Source organism: Brassica oleracea, chromosome C6, assembly GCF_000695525.1.
Source record: "Brassica oleracea var. oleracea cultivar TO1000 chromosome C6, BOL, whole genome shotgun sequence".
Lineage (NCBI taxonomy): Eukaryota > Viridiplantae > Streptophyta > Magnoliopsida > Brassicales > Brassicaceae > Brassica > Brassica oleracea.
In genome coordinates, this window is record NC_027753.1 from 26134542 (window position 1) to 26150487 (window position 15946).

Consider the following 15946-nt stretch of genomic DNA (forward strand, 5'->3'; position numbering starts at 1 on the left):
ATCTAGTTTTAAAAAAAGTACTATTATTTTAATTTTCACGAGACGACTGAAATGTAAGTCGTCCAGGAAAGTCAAACTTTTGAAATAATCCAGTCAAATGCAAAACTAACCTATGACGACTGAAATGTAAGTCGTCTAGGTTCTTTGGAAATTTTTTTGTAGTAGACGACTTATTTTTCAGTCGTCTGAAATAACAGATTTCAAAGTCTATTGCAAAAATAACCTCTGCGTTGACCATACGACGTATAGTTTAGTCGTCAGGAGTACTTAGATTGAAGTCGTCTGCTTCGATCTTTAATAAACTTTCGTTTTCTTTGTTCTAAGTTTGCTAATGTGTTTTATTTTGACTTTTTCAGATGATGCGTCAGTTACATGCAGTGTATGGAGAATGGTTGTTGAAAGATGGATGTTGGAATTTTGTGGTTGATCATTTCAAAGGAGCGAGAATGTTAATTTTGAGTGAAGGTTCGACACATGCTGATCTTGTTGCAATGGCTCAAGAAGATTATGACCTGGACATGAACACAAAGTCTGTGAAGTTAACCTACTCATTACAACAGATGGCTCCAGACCTTCCTCCTATTCATGTTACAAGTGATAGACATGTTTGGCATGACACTTGATTACACCACTTCATACAGAGCATTGTTATATGCGCAAGAAATGGTTAGAGGATCAGCGGAAGACGAGCTACTGAAGTTTATTATTTCATTGATTTGTTTATTATTGATAAAAATGTTACCACATGTATTACATCTTGAGAAACATTATTACTGATTTTACAAAAAAATCACAACTAAAAGAGTAGACATGCAATTCACAAAACAGACCACAAACAAAACTATTATAGATCATTCCTCTACAAAGACAAGCTTGGACTCCACTTGATATGGAAGAAGACTTTGTGAGAAGACTTCCAGGAAGTCCAGATGACTTCCAGGAAGTCTAGACGACTTTCAGGAAGTCTAGACGACTTTCAGGAAGTCTAGACGACTTAAATGGAAGTCGTCTTGAAGACTTCCTGGAAGTCGTCTAGTGCATTATATTTTAGACGACTAACAGGTAAGTCGTCCCAGAAGTCTTCCAGATAAACCTGCATATCAAATCCAGATCTGAAAAACCTGCATATCAAAAAACGTTCAAATGGCTTAAAAACAGAAAAAATGAGTGAAAAATTAGATAAATCTACCTTTATAGAACACACAAAATATGTATCTAAAATTAATAGATCTACCTTTAAATGAGTGGAAGATGAGTACCATCTGATTAAAAATCTGCAAAAAAGATAGATTAGTAAGAAAAACATGAGACAAAACTGAAAAGTTCATATAAAGTTTGGTGTTTTCAAGTCAAAGAGATTTGAGTGGAAGAGTTTTAGTTTGAGAAAAAAATGAGAACCTTATACAACAAGAAGTTACAAAATGAAGAAAAATCATACATAAAAACTTATCAAAACGCTCAGATCTATTATGAAAGGGAGACTTCGTCAGAAGACTTCCATGAAGTCCAGACGACTTCCAGGAAGTCCAGACGACTGAAATGGAAGTCGTCTGGGAGACTTCCTGGAAGTCGTCTAGTGCATTATATTTTTAAATTTCTTCACCAGACGACTGAAATGTAAGTCGTATAGACCCTAAACATAACCCCTAAACTTAATTAACTAACTAAACACTTCATAAAATCAAATTAAACTTCAAAAGTGTTTACTATACACAAAAATAAACATGTATAGGTAAAAAATTAATTTTTCAAAAAAACATTCAAACTTTCCAAAATCTAACCCTAAGTATACATGCAATACTACAACATATGTTGCCAAACCCTAGACCAAAGAATACCATGATTCACTACCTACACTCATCTATGTTGAAAACAATTCAATTTTGTTATATTTTAATTTATATCACTTAAAACTGTTTATAATTACTTGATTTTAATTTTTCGCTTATCAAAATATTTTTTTTAAAATTTATAAATTATTTTTAAGATCAGCTACACCAGAAGACTTACTTCAACATCTTAGACGACTCAGACGACTTACTAGGGCTATATTCGTAAAAATGACTTCTGTTTTTTGTTTGGTCACAAGGGACTGGACTGTAATTTCACAAGGCTTTTAGGTTAGTTTTGTATTTGAATCAAGTTTGAATATATGTTTGAGGTTAAAATCATGCTGTGAGTTAGTTTTGGCAAATTCCCGTTGTTAGTTTCTATTTATTTTAATTGTTATTTTTCTTTCAAATAAGCTTACTATTAAAAACACAGTTACCTTTTGCGCTTAAGGTTAATAGTAACAACACTTATCCGAAAATAATTTATAGTAAAAAGGTAGAATTTTTTTTTCACATTCAAACACAGTTTAAGTATATTATTTTTTTTGTAAAGAAATTTAAGTACATAAATTGGGATTTGAAACGACCCAATGGCAAACAAAATATTTTTTACAAGAAAACTATAGTTGAAAGGTGTTACAACTTAATTAGCATTGTTATTTTTCTCTACTCATTCACATTTGGTATACATATTTTATCATAAAAATCTACTTTCGACCCATATCATAAGTACAACCAAAAGTCTATAAATACTGGCTTTCAAAGTTCATAAGTCATCACTTCTTAAGTCTTATAACCAAAAGAAGAGAGAAAAATGGCTTCATCAAATCTATTAGCGATTAAGCTTTTTTCATTCATGGTGCTATTCGCAATATCACATGCTCAATCCTTTTCTCCAGGTACGATATATACATAAACATAACTTAATCTTAACACATATAATGAAATAATACCAGAGTTATTGTTATAAGTATTATAATTACATATTTATATATCACTAATTTGTATATCAATAGTAGTGGAGGTTCCAACCTTCGGTTACATGTATAAATAAAGACACCCGATTTTTTTGGTTAAAATGTTAAGAGACACCCGATTTTTTTTTAAAGACACACGATTTATATATATGCAGGTCGGAAACTATTGCAGTACATTCCTACTACGAAGTATCCCCCGGAGATGCCACCGGCGTACTCTCCTACTCCGGAGCTGCCACCATCGTACACTCCAACTCCGGAGTTTCCACCGTCGTACAATCTTGCTCCGGAGCTCCCTCCGTCGTACTTTCCTACTTCGAAGTTCCCATCATCGTACACTCCAACGCCGGAGCTTCCACCATCGTACACTCCAACTCCAGAGCTGCCACCATCGTACACTCCAAGTCCGAAGTCCCCACCACCGTCGTACAATCCTACTCCTGAGTTCCCTCCATCGTACTCTCCAACTCCGGAGCTGCCACCATCGTACATGCCTACGCCAGAGCTTCCTCCGCCGTATTTTTCTGCTCCTCCACTAGCGCCTTATTAATCCAAATTATGGCGGTCCATGCATGAGAATTTAAAGTTGGTCACACACACTATCACACATGAAATAAACAAGGATATTGCTTTTACAATTATCAAAAAAAAATATACTGTATACTTCATTTTGATCACCCTTTGCTAGCGAATAAAAAATGTTGCTCGATGATGTTTACCGTTTTTTTCTGATTTGTATAAGGTTAGAGCAACTCTATTGGTAAGATACTATTTTCAAAAATGTTAATCAATAAAATATTAAAAATTTAAGTTAATTTAATCATGTTATTAAATTGAAGGACACAAACAAAATTTAAACTAAAATTGAAGGACACAAACAAAATTTAAACTATGTATAAGTAGATATGTATTTGAGGACCTCTGTAGTAGATATTTCAAATGGGTATTACATGAATGTAAAAGAAAAATAACTAATATGAAGAGAGAAAAAGAAAAATAAGCTTTCTTATGTGACTTAGAAAAAAGATTTATGGAAAATTCATAGAAACATTTGTGTCTTTCTGAATGGAGTAACTTTTAACGAAAACTTAGGTATATAACTAAACTAGGGTCGGCCCGCGCTACGCGCAAAATTTGGGTTACATGTAATCTATATAAATATATAATTGTATATTTTTATTGTGTATTTTATGTTCGTTTTTGCAAGAACAGTATATTTTGACGTTTATGGTCTAAAATAATATTAAAGGTTGTAGGAATTATGTTTGAGGTGTATGTGAGTTTTTTTATATATTTTTTAATATAATTAGTAATTCATAATTTGTTGGTTAATTATGGTTGCTCTAATCTATGGGTCTTAAGTGTGTGGGCATGTATATTTAGTACTCGGCTTAACTTTTTTTTGCATGTAAAAATATTAGCCACAGATTGAACACCTATAAATTTATTTGAAGTATCTTAGGTTAGAACTGAAGTTTGCATTACGCTTTTGTATGTTTTTTTATGATAAAATGAAAAAAAAAAACATGATTTTTATGAATAAATAAACTTATAATAAAAATGTACTTTAAAATATTTAATTAATTTTAATAAAAAATCGCATTTATTTTCATAAAATTTACACAATTATTCTAACTATTTATTTTAATATTCATTTTAAAAATTATATGATGTCAAGTTATTATAATATTTTAATTATAAATATTTTTACAGTTTTTTAATTCAGTGGTGTTATAAATAAAGTAAAATAAAGTTATTTCTGTCTCTTTTATATATATGTTTCATAAAATAAATTATTTTTTTCTTTTTATTTATACAATTCTCCTTAAAATTAATGCTTTACACGATATAAAAGAAATAACTTATTCATTACAGCTAAAAATATTTTAAAATACAAAATCTGAAACTGTCATTTACATAGATGTTTATATGATAACAGTTGTTAGCAACTGTATGGTCCGATGTGTTTGCATCAGGCAGTTCGATGAGCTGGTTTTCATTAGTCTTAACGTATGGTTGATAATATGTAACGTATGGTCCGATGTGTTTGCATCAGGCAGTTCGATGAGCTGGTTTTCATCAGTCTTAACGTATGCATAAATCTCACAGTTTGATATCATGTTCAACATTGCGGCTCATATTATACGGGTTTTAACTATTAAGTTTAGTAGTTGTCAGACCTTATAGCTTTTAACGATAATAACATGTATCATAAGGTAACTTAACGATTGTATAATACATGAGCCCTAATAATTAAACTTTATACGTTATTATTTACTTGTTATCATAATATTCAGGCTCCAATCGAAATTAAGGTTTATAATAAAACCAATGCATTAATGGGATAAAATAATCATTAACTATACTCCAACACCAATAAATAATAATTTTAAAATTTAAAGGTTTAAATAAATATATAGTTTTTTAAAGAAATAAAATGTTAGCTAATAAATCTAATCTGGGAAGTTTTACCAAAAAAAAATCATTTTCTCAGATTTTGAATCAAAAGGCTTAAAACAAATGTATGAGTAAAAGTAAATTAGAAAAGGAAGGTTAATTGATAGATAACTCATATTAGGAAGATTGTACGAACCAAACATATAATACCCATAGATTGGGGAAAGACAAAAACAGAGATAACCAATACTCGAAAGGAAATGAAGATGCATAAGCATTATTTAAATTTAGGGTAGTGAGTTTATAGTTCTTTCTAGTCCATATCAAGCCACACACGCCTTCTTAACCACCTCGGAAGGTGAGTTGGCCGTCTTCTTCTGCGTAGCACCAACTGGATCTGTATCACCATTCAACGCTGCCTCACCACTGCTCCCTCCAGTTTTAACCTTAACAAGAATTGGATTGCATCTGGCATGTCGACCCCATCATCATCGCTACCTCCCTGATCCAACCAGATGGTCATACATACATTCAGATGTAAATAGCGAAACAACATAATACCCATTATACTTACGTTATCGACAATGTCAGGGACAGTCACGTTCATCGAGAATGTGCGTGATGGTGAATGTCTGATTGCTGTGAAGTTATATGTACTAACAATGACTTGGAAAGTGTATATCGTTGCTTCCATATCGGTAATAAATGGAGGCATCTTAGTTCTCAGGGTTTACTCCTTCAACCTATTTGGCAGAGGAAGTTTTGTAGATGTGTTAGTACTTGGTAGATGATAAACACATAAGGAGACAGACGTGTATCTTACCAGCATTAGACCAGCTTCACTTGCTCTGAGGGTATGTAATTTTGTCATTACACCATCAAAACTAAAGAATGCACCTTCAGCAGTACCACCAGCAATGACCATCTCCACGCGATACCTAAGGGAAAAACATAACAAAGGTAAAGACAAAGTATTGATACACATGTGTATACGTACGGAGAGATATATTTATAAACTGAAGATACTACGTACTATAGAGTCCCGACAGCATGAGCATTGTCGCATCGCACAAACTCAAAAACGGAGACAGTGCGCTGCAGTTTTTACTGCATTTGGAGCATGCAGCATAACACCACCCTTTGTCCATGTCAACGCGAGCAACTCTCCCGATACATATGAAGTCAATGTCCTACATGTTGGATATCAGAATCACATACAGAGCCATAACCATCAACATCTATAAAATTAAAACAGCTAGTCCATTTGACACATAAAAGACACTAAGACAGTACATCTAAATGTAGTTATAGGCCGTTTTGCCATCAACTAAAAACATATAAAAGTTGTAGGCAAACAAACTATCTCATTACACGCAATATATAACCAACATCGACCAAGAATCACAAAACGGTTTGGTATTCTTGGAACATGAAAAAGAAAGAAGAAATATTACAAACAACAAACCTTATACTGTCATAACCCGGTTCGTATAAGTAAAAAAAAATACCTAACCAATGTCATGAGTAAAAAAACACGCTTTACATTTAGGGAAAAAAAAAGAAGACAAATCAATAATATGAAATCCAAGAGGAGGCAGAAACATAACCATTTTGGTTGTGTTGTTGTTACTTGTGGGAGTATTTCATGAAGCTAATGATCTTGGAAATCTCATACCAAATCCAAGCTTCACCTTATCCACCCTGTTTCACCAGTTATTTAAAAACATTTCAACAAAACTTCAAACTTAAAACGATTCTTATGTATCTAGTGTGATTATTGGCTTACGTTGGGGCTAGTTTGCCAAGGCTTTTAAGTTCTTCCCCTGACTCTCCATCAAGGATTCTTCCTGATATATCAAGTATGTAAGAACGGTTCTTGTCTCTAGGAAGACCACGACCGGCTAGTAACTCCAAGTCTCTCTTGTGAAGCTCTCTTCCGTTCACACACGCTTCTGTGTTCCCTGCAGCGCAGCTGAAGAAGGATACCCCTGACATTTATTTGAACAGATTTTTATTTCCAGAAAATAAATAGATTTCTCTTTGAATAGATTGGTAGGATGATTTCCAGAGTAGGGATGCTAACCTTTTTATACTCAAATCTCCACCGCCTTTAAGAAGATTGATTTAAAGAGAACTTTAAGAAGATGATTGTGTAACTGGTAAATTTCAGGAACGGAAGAAGAAGATGAAACAAATCAATGGAAACCTAGAGTTGTGAGCATATATCACGACGGCGGAGAAAAAATAGGTTCAACTTTTACGCTACAAAACGACCCGTTTCGAGAATTTAGACTTATTCTCTCTCAGTGTGGGCTTTACAAAGCCTAACACAGACACTTTGCAAAATCAAAGGCCCACACGAGTAACAAACCTGATTAATGAAACGCAAAGTATTAGTTAAGTGGACACGTTTCACTCCCAAAACCCACAACTTAATGATATGGCATCACAAGAGAGAAGCAAACATTTCTTTATATATAGATAGATTACATTAAAATATTAATATTATTTTGCTTGAGAATTTTTAGAAGGTCCTAAAAAGTACTGAAGTTCTTACGAGAGTTTTCTACGGAGTTTCCAGATTTGTTAAAATTAGAAAAAAAAATTCATTTTTTTTCATTTCCATATTTATTTATATTATCAACAATATTTAATTAAAAAAATTAATACCACCAATATTGTGGATACTTTCATCTATTAACCTGCATTTTATAATGTAAAATAATGGAAAAGTTCAATAAAAATACTCCAACTAATACCCGATTCTTTTTGCTACCTAATTCAACACCTCAACTAATTATTTTATTCATTTTAATATACTAATTTTTAAGGTGTGATTTTAGTACTGTAATTATGCTTATCTCAATCAAAATATTGATAAATTTTAACAAAATTTTAAAATATCTCAAACTAAAAAATCTTTACAAGGTCTAATTTAAATGTAAATTTTAGAAATAAAAATAACTAAATTTGGGATGAAATACTAAAATTTATAAAAACTTAATTTTGAGTGAAAGATAAATAAATTAGTATTTAGTTTCGTAGAATAAACTAAATTTTATATTGAAAATAAAATGAAAATTTAAGTATTTAAGGTTATCTACAATTTAGTTTATTTTATTCTTAAAATTTAAAATAAAACTAGAAAATTTTAAGATTAATTTTTAAATTTTACATATTTTTAAAATTTTGTTTAAAAGTTATCAATATTTTTGATTAAAATAAAATAGTTTAAGTATTAAATGAACATAGTTTTAAAATTTAATGTATTGAAATGAACAAAATAATCATTTGAATTATTAAATTGGATAGCAAAAAAAAAATTAGATATTAAAGAGTTTAGAGATATTTAGTTGAAGCGTTTAGAGAGTGAATAAAAACTACGAGTTAATTAACCTTAATGTTTCATTAATAAATGAGTTAAGACATATAAGTGGAACAGTTTTCTTGTGGGACCCTAAGCTTGAATAATTGATTAAGCTAGAATAAGCATCTCAGTGTCAATGATTACTCATTAATCATATTTACTTAATAACCTTAGTCCATATGGTCCATGTTTTTAATATTTGATCAAATCTTGCTTGTTTTTGTTTAGGTTTATTTTTACGATGACTTCTTCTCTTTGGGTGAATTTGTGAATTAATCAAGTTCTCAATATTCATTAAGAATATATCACCTATAATTAGAAAATGAAGTGAGTAACTAAAATCACAGTTTTTCACTTTTTACCTTTCGCACCATAAACAGAAATCTAACTATAAAAAGAAAGGTTATTCTACCATTTGACGATTACTCTGTTTATTAATAAAGTTTAGATACATAATATTATTCTATAAAGAACATATATTGATAGTTTTCAAATATAATTAAATTAGACTGAGTAATATATGAAATTTATGTGTAGAAATAGACTTATGATAGAAAATACATTCTAAGTTTTCAAAATTTGTTTTTTCCGAAAATAGTATAGAATTGGTAGAAAAAATAGTATAGACTTACGATAGAAATTATAAGAAAAAATATATGATTGTGAAGAAAATATCAACATATAGAATAGAACGATAGTATATTCTATATAGTATGAAAAAATTACTAATTATATTTTTTAATATTTTTTGAAAAAAGATATTTGATTAAAAAATTCAAGTTATGTTATATGTACCGAAAGATTATATATACTCTTTCAGTTGAATTTTCAAACTGGTTTATTGTATAGTTTAAAAATATTTAAGAAATAAAAGTGAAGAGAAAAGAAATTATCTGATTAAAGGCATTGTACACGCAAACTCTGGAAATGTAGAAATTATTGTCACCAATTATGACTTACATAACTCATATTTTATGTTTATCAATATTTACATTTGGAAAAAGTTATATTCTAACATTTTAACCTAGTGGGGTCTAAATCAATTGAAGCCTCCAAAAATCATATTGAAATTTTTGCGGTTGGTCTAACATTCATTATTGAATTGGTACATTTATCTACATTCTGAGAATCTTTATTGTTTATAAATAACATGTTGTGTTCTATATTTTCATTCACAACGCTGAATCATTATAATTTCTATTGCATCCACATCTTATTTTAACTTTGTTTACAAAACGTCGTTACGTTGTACCGGATATACTCACGAAGAAGATAAACTTTTATGTCAAGTATATATGGAAATATCTCAAGATCCAATCAAAGGTGTTTATCAGTCGTTCGATCAATTATGGTCTCGTGTGGCAGCTACTTACGAGAACGGAAAAGATGCAAGTTGGAGTGAACGTACAAAGAAGTCTATCCATTGTCGAATTTAAAATATTGAGAAAGCAACAAAAAAATTGCATGCATGCATCAAGCAATGTGAAAACAGACGTCCAAGTGGTGCTTCAAATGATGACATTGTAAGTGTTTTTTTTAGTTTGTGTAATATATATTTTACTTACTTTGCAATAATGTTTTCTGTTTTAAAATGATATGCAGTTTAAACAAGCCAATGTTATTGGATGATCCAAAATACAAAGGAAGTTGGAAGTTCGATCATGTATGGAGTATTATAAAGAATTTTGAAAAGTTTAAAGATTGTGACACATTTATGAGAAAAGTATCAAACTCATGTGGTTTCGGGGATACAAATCCAGAGTTAGAAAATATTACATCTGATTCTACTACACAAGAATCTCCAGGTTTGTCTATTTTTTTTCTATGAATTTAGATGACAAAGAAAATTTAATGGGTGGATCTTTGTCTAAAAAACCAATTGGAGTGAAAAAAGCCAAACTCAAAAGAAAAATTGATGATCAAACATCACTTGTTATTAACACCTTGGAAGAAGGAAATAAAAAACTATTGGAGAAATTAGAGAATATAAGCGCACAAAGACATCAACATTTGGAGATTCAAAACAAGAATTATGCTTTTAAGAAATTTAAAGAAGAGAACAAAATTTTATTTCGTGATTTGAACTCCATACAAGATCCTAACGTTCGTGCATACATTCAATCTGAACAAAATCGAATTTTAATAGAAATGAGTGAACAACAACAAGGTCAACAGCCTTCTCAAACAGCCACTTCATTTGGACAATATTTTAACAATCTTAGTAGATCTGAAAATGGTTTATCAGATTATCGAGTGTTAGTTTATAATGTACTAGGTTTTTTTTTTATTTAGTTTGATGTTTATCAAGTCTTTCAGTTTTTATATTATTTATGTAATTGTGTTTCATCTAAAGTATTAATAAAAAAAGAAAAACATGTTTCTAGTATATTTTTAATATTTTAAATTGATTGAATAAAAGAAATAATAAAAACTTTAAAAGTAAGTTGGTAACATTAATTCTTATAGTTTATTTAAGTAAAATATAAGAACAAGTTAAAATTAAGGGACTAATTTGTAATTAAAAAAGTGTCATCTCAAAAAATGAAGAAATGAAGAAAAAATGAAACATCAATGGAGCAAAAAATGAAGCAAAAAATAAAAAATGAAACACCATTGGAGATGTTCTTATGTCGCCTTAGTTTATTTTATAATGCTATTGCAACTTAATAATGTCGTGTACGTTTGGGTCCTGTTTAAAATTTAATTTATTTTATTCGATATTTAAAGATATACTTTTCGTGTTTTTGCTTCGATATGAACAGTAAACAGAAATATCATTATGATAATTGACGACATACACTTTTTGTTTTGACAATATACATTTCACATAACAAACTATAGTGGTTACCAACTTACCAGTAATTGAAATCGCACAATTCGAATCTTATTTCCCTCAACCTCAGGGTAAAATCGCACCATATTATAACATAGATCTCATAAACGTTCCATATATGTATTTATACATAGATAACCTAAACCAAATGAGAAGGCACCACAAACACAGGCACAAACATCAGCGAGCAAGCTTTTAACTCTCAAGATTCATGTGGCCAAATTGGAACTTTGATGGCGAAATCTTCTTTTCCTTTTATCCGTTGGACCGCAGCCAGGTGGATTGAAGCATCTCGGAGGAACAGGAGCGTACGAAGGACCGGTGTAGGCTTGGGCCGGGGAATCTTGAAAGAACTTCCCATCTGAGTTCATATCCAGATATCCTAATTAACCATATTAATAACAATAGTAATAATACTACTGATGCGAAATAATGAAATACGGAGATGTAATTAATATTCATATATATTATAGTATTAAAACACCTTAAATTCCATAATATGAAAACGTACCTGGAGAAGAGGTTTGAGCATGGGCCATTATGAAAAGCGCCAAGAATGAGAGAAGCATAACCACATAGATCTTCGATGAACTTGGCATCTTAGCCATTTCTCTCTCTTATTTTTATCTTACAGGACTTGAAAAGTGATTGGTATTTATAGACTCTAGAATATGGGGTTTAAAACACATTTTAATATCATCAGGCTCAGAAGCTCAGGCCATTATATACCCAAGAGTCAAGAGAACCGGACAAAATATGATTAAACCTTGCTGACAAAAAAAATGATTAAACCTAATCCTAATTCAGTAAAAAAATTTAAAGATGTTGTTCATTAATAACTAAAATTTAATTATTTTATTTTCTCATCTGAAAACACGCTTTTAAGGTGAAGTTTAATCACAAATTAAATCCAATACTAGAAAGACTGTAACTTTTTTTTTGGTCAAAGAAAGACTGTAACTAAGTTCTTATTAATAACATCTATTAATAAAACAAAGAATTATTTGTAGTCACTAGCCATCACCGGAAGATGCCATTTTCAAGCGTGTACCTAATATTTTGAATTATATTTTACAAAAATCACCAGTTTTGTGTGTTTTCGAGTGGACATGGTCTAGACGCGTTAATGACTACTCTTGAAGCTTATCTCCAATGTACACAAAATGCTAGTTCCCATATTGATTTCTTAAGGAACATACTTTGTCTTGATCAAATTTTCTTAGGAAAGCGACGTATTGTCAATATCAGGCAAAGAAAATTATGCGAATACAATCATCAACAAAAATCGAAGGAGGGATAAAAAAATACAAGCCATAAGTTTATCTACCGCTAAAATAGTATGACTCCTTTACTAGGGAGTGACAAGACATTTTCGTGTGATAGCTATAATTAACTTTATAGAAAAACACAATTATTATATCTATAGTATTAAAAGATGATCATTCTAAAAATCTACTATAAGAAAAATTGTTGCATCCATATAACTATTTATTCTTTTTTTATCATATAATTAACTACTCTAACCACACAATAAATTAAATATATAATTTCTTATTCTATGGGAGTGACTGGTAAATAATAGTGTAAACTGGAGTATAAACTGGAGTAATTATAATGGAGTAAATTAGTGAAAAAGTAATAGAGTAAATTGGTGAAAAAATGGTAAAGAAAACAAGTTAATAAAACAAAAATAAAAGTTAGTGGCAACGAAAATTTCCTTTTTCAAAACGACGACGGAATAAAAAAGTTATCTTATTTAAACAGTAACTAACGTAAATGAATAAAATATAATTAATTTTTTGTTTCACCTAACTGGTAAAACATACTAGCAGAACTGAGAGGAAAATGTTTCTCGCTGAATTATTATCCCTAATATCATATGTAACCGTTTTATAAGTATGTTCAACCTAAGATTGAAAAATGATTCCATGTATAAAATGATTTATATAAAATATTTTTTATAAGATGATTCCATGTATTATACATATGTCGAAAACGTTTTATATATAATTTTTGCATCAATGATGGTTTGAAGTTGGTATATACAATGGTTTAGACCAAACGTAGGCACATATTTAATGTAATATAGGTTAACGGTTTTGATTACAAAATTTAAGGTCAATTAAAAATATTAAGAGAAATTGCACTCAATAACTAACAAAAAAAGTTTAAATTAAGTAAGTAACCAAAACTCCATTCTCTCTCTTTTTTTTTCTTTCTACCTCTCTTCACCTTTTTTCTAAAAATCTTATTTTGGTTTTTTTGTTTGGTTATTTCACCAATTCTCTTTTATATTAAAATGTTATAGGATTTTATTTGGTAGTTATAATATTTGAGTATATATAATAGGTTGGGTTAGAAAATGAATAGGTGCAGCAACTTTTTTAAATAGATTTTAGGATGATATATTTTTTAATAATATAGATGTGTTATTAGGTTAAGATGTTTGAAAGTCGAAAAAGAATATAATGTTAAAACTTATTCATGAAAGCCCATTAATAATTTCAAATGTCAAGCCCATCATGTGTTACCTCTCGAGATTACTTCTTTTCTTTATGATCAATCTCTCGAGATTACTTTATGGTATCAATATATAGGAGAGATCACTATCTTATCATATAAAAATAAATGTGTTTCACCTACTTTTAATCAGAGTTGGACATATAGTATATAAATAAAATTAATTTGATTCTACTAATTATAGGTATATAATTCTTCATATAGATGTGTTTTGAGTTTTTTTTAATCATTTTCAAAGCCATGTATTCTATCTTTAATTATGTAAATAATTATATTCACAAGTATTAAATATCATATATTTTAGATGAGACCTACCCGTATATATGTGTTATGCCTTTTTCTGGTAGAACGTGCATATCTTATGTCTATGTTGAGGTATTTATTAGGAATGAAAATGAATCTTTGACAAAGCAAAAGATTGAAAAGGAAGCAAAAGACAAAAATGTCTGAATTTTCGGATTTATTGTTGCTGTAAAATTTTGAAATTTTCGAAGGACCTACAAAGCAACCATAAGATATTAAACTGCGTCACCAAATAAATAAAAGTAGGACTACCTGAATCTATCTGATTAAGTTCTAATTAATATATGTTTGTACTGCCACATCTTCACCACCCTAGTTTCGGGGGGTTGAGTTCTATTAGTATATGTTTGTGTTAAAAAAAAGACTACCTGAATCTATCCAACGATACTTAATACTTTAGTATTACATGTATTTTCATTTTTACATATGTCATCACTCATCAGCTCTGTCGGCAAACCGAGGTCCACTTTGATCTTTTCTTTTTGTTTTTGTTTTTTCTTTTTCTTTTCTCATTTCTCCTTTTTGTTTAGTGAGCTCCACTATAGTAACTTTACTTCAGCTAAATTACATTATTTGTAACTTTTTTTTTTTTTGTAATTCAGGATTCCCCGCTTCGCGGATCAATCCCTGGGCCCGGTCAAGCAGCAGGCCAGCTTCACCCGGGAGGTTTTTCCCTGAGTCCGAAGGCCCAGTACCCGCTTTAGTGTCCAGATGAGACAGGGTAGTTTCCGCATGGGGGGGATCGAACCCGGATGGTGGTAGCCACCACAGGTCCGTCTTTTCACTTGGACTACCTCGTCCGGACATTATTTGTAATTTTATTTCTAGTTTTTGTATTTCGATTAATATATTCCGACAATCTAAGGCAAGTAGATATATGTTATTTAAGTGGTTGTCAGTGAAACTGAGCGTAAATCGTGGTCACTTATATTTTAACCGAGCTTTGCGTTAGACGAAAAGATTGAATGAACCATCAACTATGTGTAATCTCCTAAGGCACGGTTAACTAAAATGAACTTAGTTAATTACTCACATGTAAGTATGTAACGTGTGTTGCAAATTTTTTTTTTAGTCTAAATGTTAAAATTTATACTATTTTCTGAGTTTTACAATGTTGCAAAACACAACTTATTACAAAGAAACATGAGAAAACAGAGACTAGAAGAAAAAGGAGCAAACACAAGATCAATGCAGAACCGACACAAGCAACAAGCTAACTGAAGGGAGAGATGAAACAGAAATAGAGCTGCAGAAGAGACGTGTGTTGCAATTTAGTAGCTAATAACTTGTTTTTAGAAGTTAACGCATCGGATAGAAAAGGAGATACCTACTCGATGTTCCCAAAACAAATTAACAGGAGCGAGGCAGTGGGACTCACGTAGTATTTTATTTTGTAAGTTGAAATTTTCAAACTTGGAATGGTCCCATATCATCTATCTTTCCTGTTATAGTAGTAAATGCTTCAATACATTTTCCCATTCTTTATATGTTTCATTTTCCTTAGTTTAAAAAAAAAATCATTTCCATGGTCATGATGTTCCTCATATTATTCACATTTACTCTTAGGAAGACTGGTCGGTTATCAGATAATGGAAGAAATCTCTATTTAAATTTCATAATAAGTTGACAAAAAAAATTCATAATAAGTTAAATAAATTAATAAAAAATGAAAAAACACTACAAGAAAACAGCGGTATTCTGACGGACATTCCGACGG

At 30.4% G+C, this 15946-nt stretch overlaps 1 protein-coding gene, 1 long non-coding RNA gene and 1 pseudogene across 2 annotated transcripts; 2 read left to right on the forward strand and 1 right to left on the reverse strand.

Moving 5' to 3' along the window:
• Positions 1-2620: 2620 nt before the first annotated feature.
• On the forward strand, positions 2621-3521 carry LOC106298501 (extensin-like). Its single transcript, XM_013734634.1, has 2 exons — positions 2621-2731; positions 2965-3521. The coding sequence occupies exons 1-2, from the start codon at positions 2647-2649 to the stop codon at positions 3357-3359; spliced, it is 480 nt and encodes a 159-aa protein (XP_013590088.1). The 5' UTR covers positions 2621-2646; the 3' UTR covers positions 3360-3521.
• Positions 3522-9868: 6347 nt separating this feature from the next.
• Positions 9869-10932, forward strand: LOC106297850 (annotated as a pseudogene).
• A 403-nt stretch (positions 10933-11335) lies between these two features.
• Positions 11336-12101, reverse strand: LOC106298808. Its single transcript, XR_001261562.1, has 2 exons — positions 11918-12101; positions 11336-11767 (listed from the first exon to the last, which is right to left on the reverse strand). It is a non-coding gene; the product is annotated as an uncharacterized LOC106298808 (long non-coding RNA).
• Positions 12102-15946: the final 3845 nt, after the last annotated feature.

Excerpts from the sequence above, each read along its gene's own strand:
- LOC106298501 (XM_013734634.1), top strand. The coding sequence starts at position 2,647 with ATGGCTTCATCAAATCTATTAGCGATTAAGCTTTTTTCATTCATGGTG. Across the intron at positions 2,732-2,964 it reads TGCTCAATCCTTTTCTCCAG|GTCGGAAACTATTGCAGTAC; the intron begins GTACGATATATA and ends ATATATATGCAG.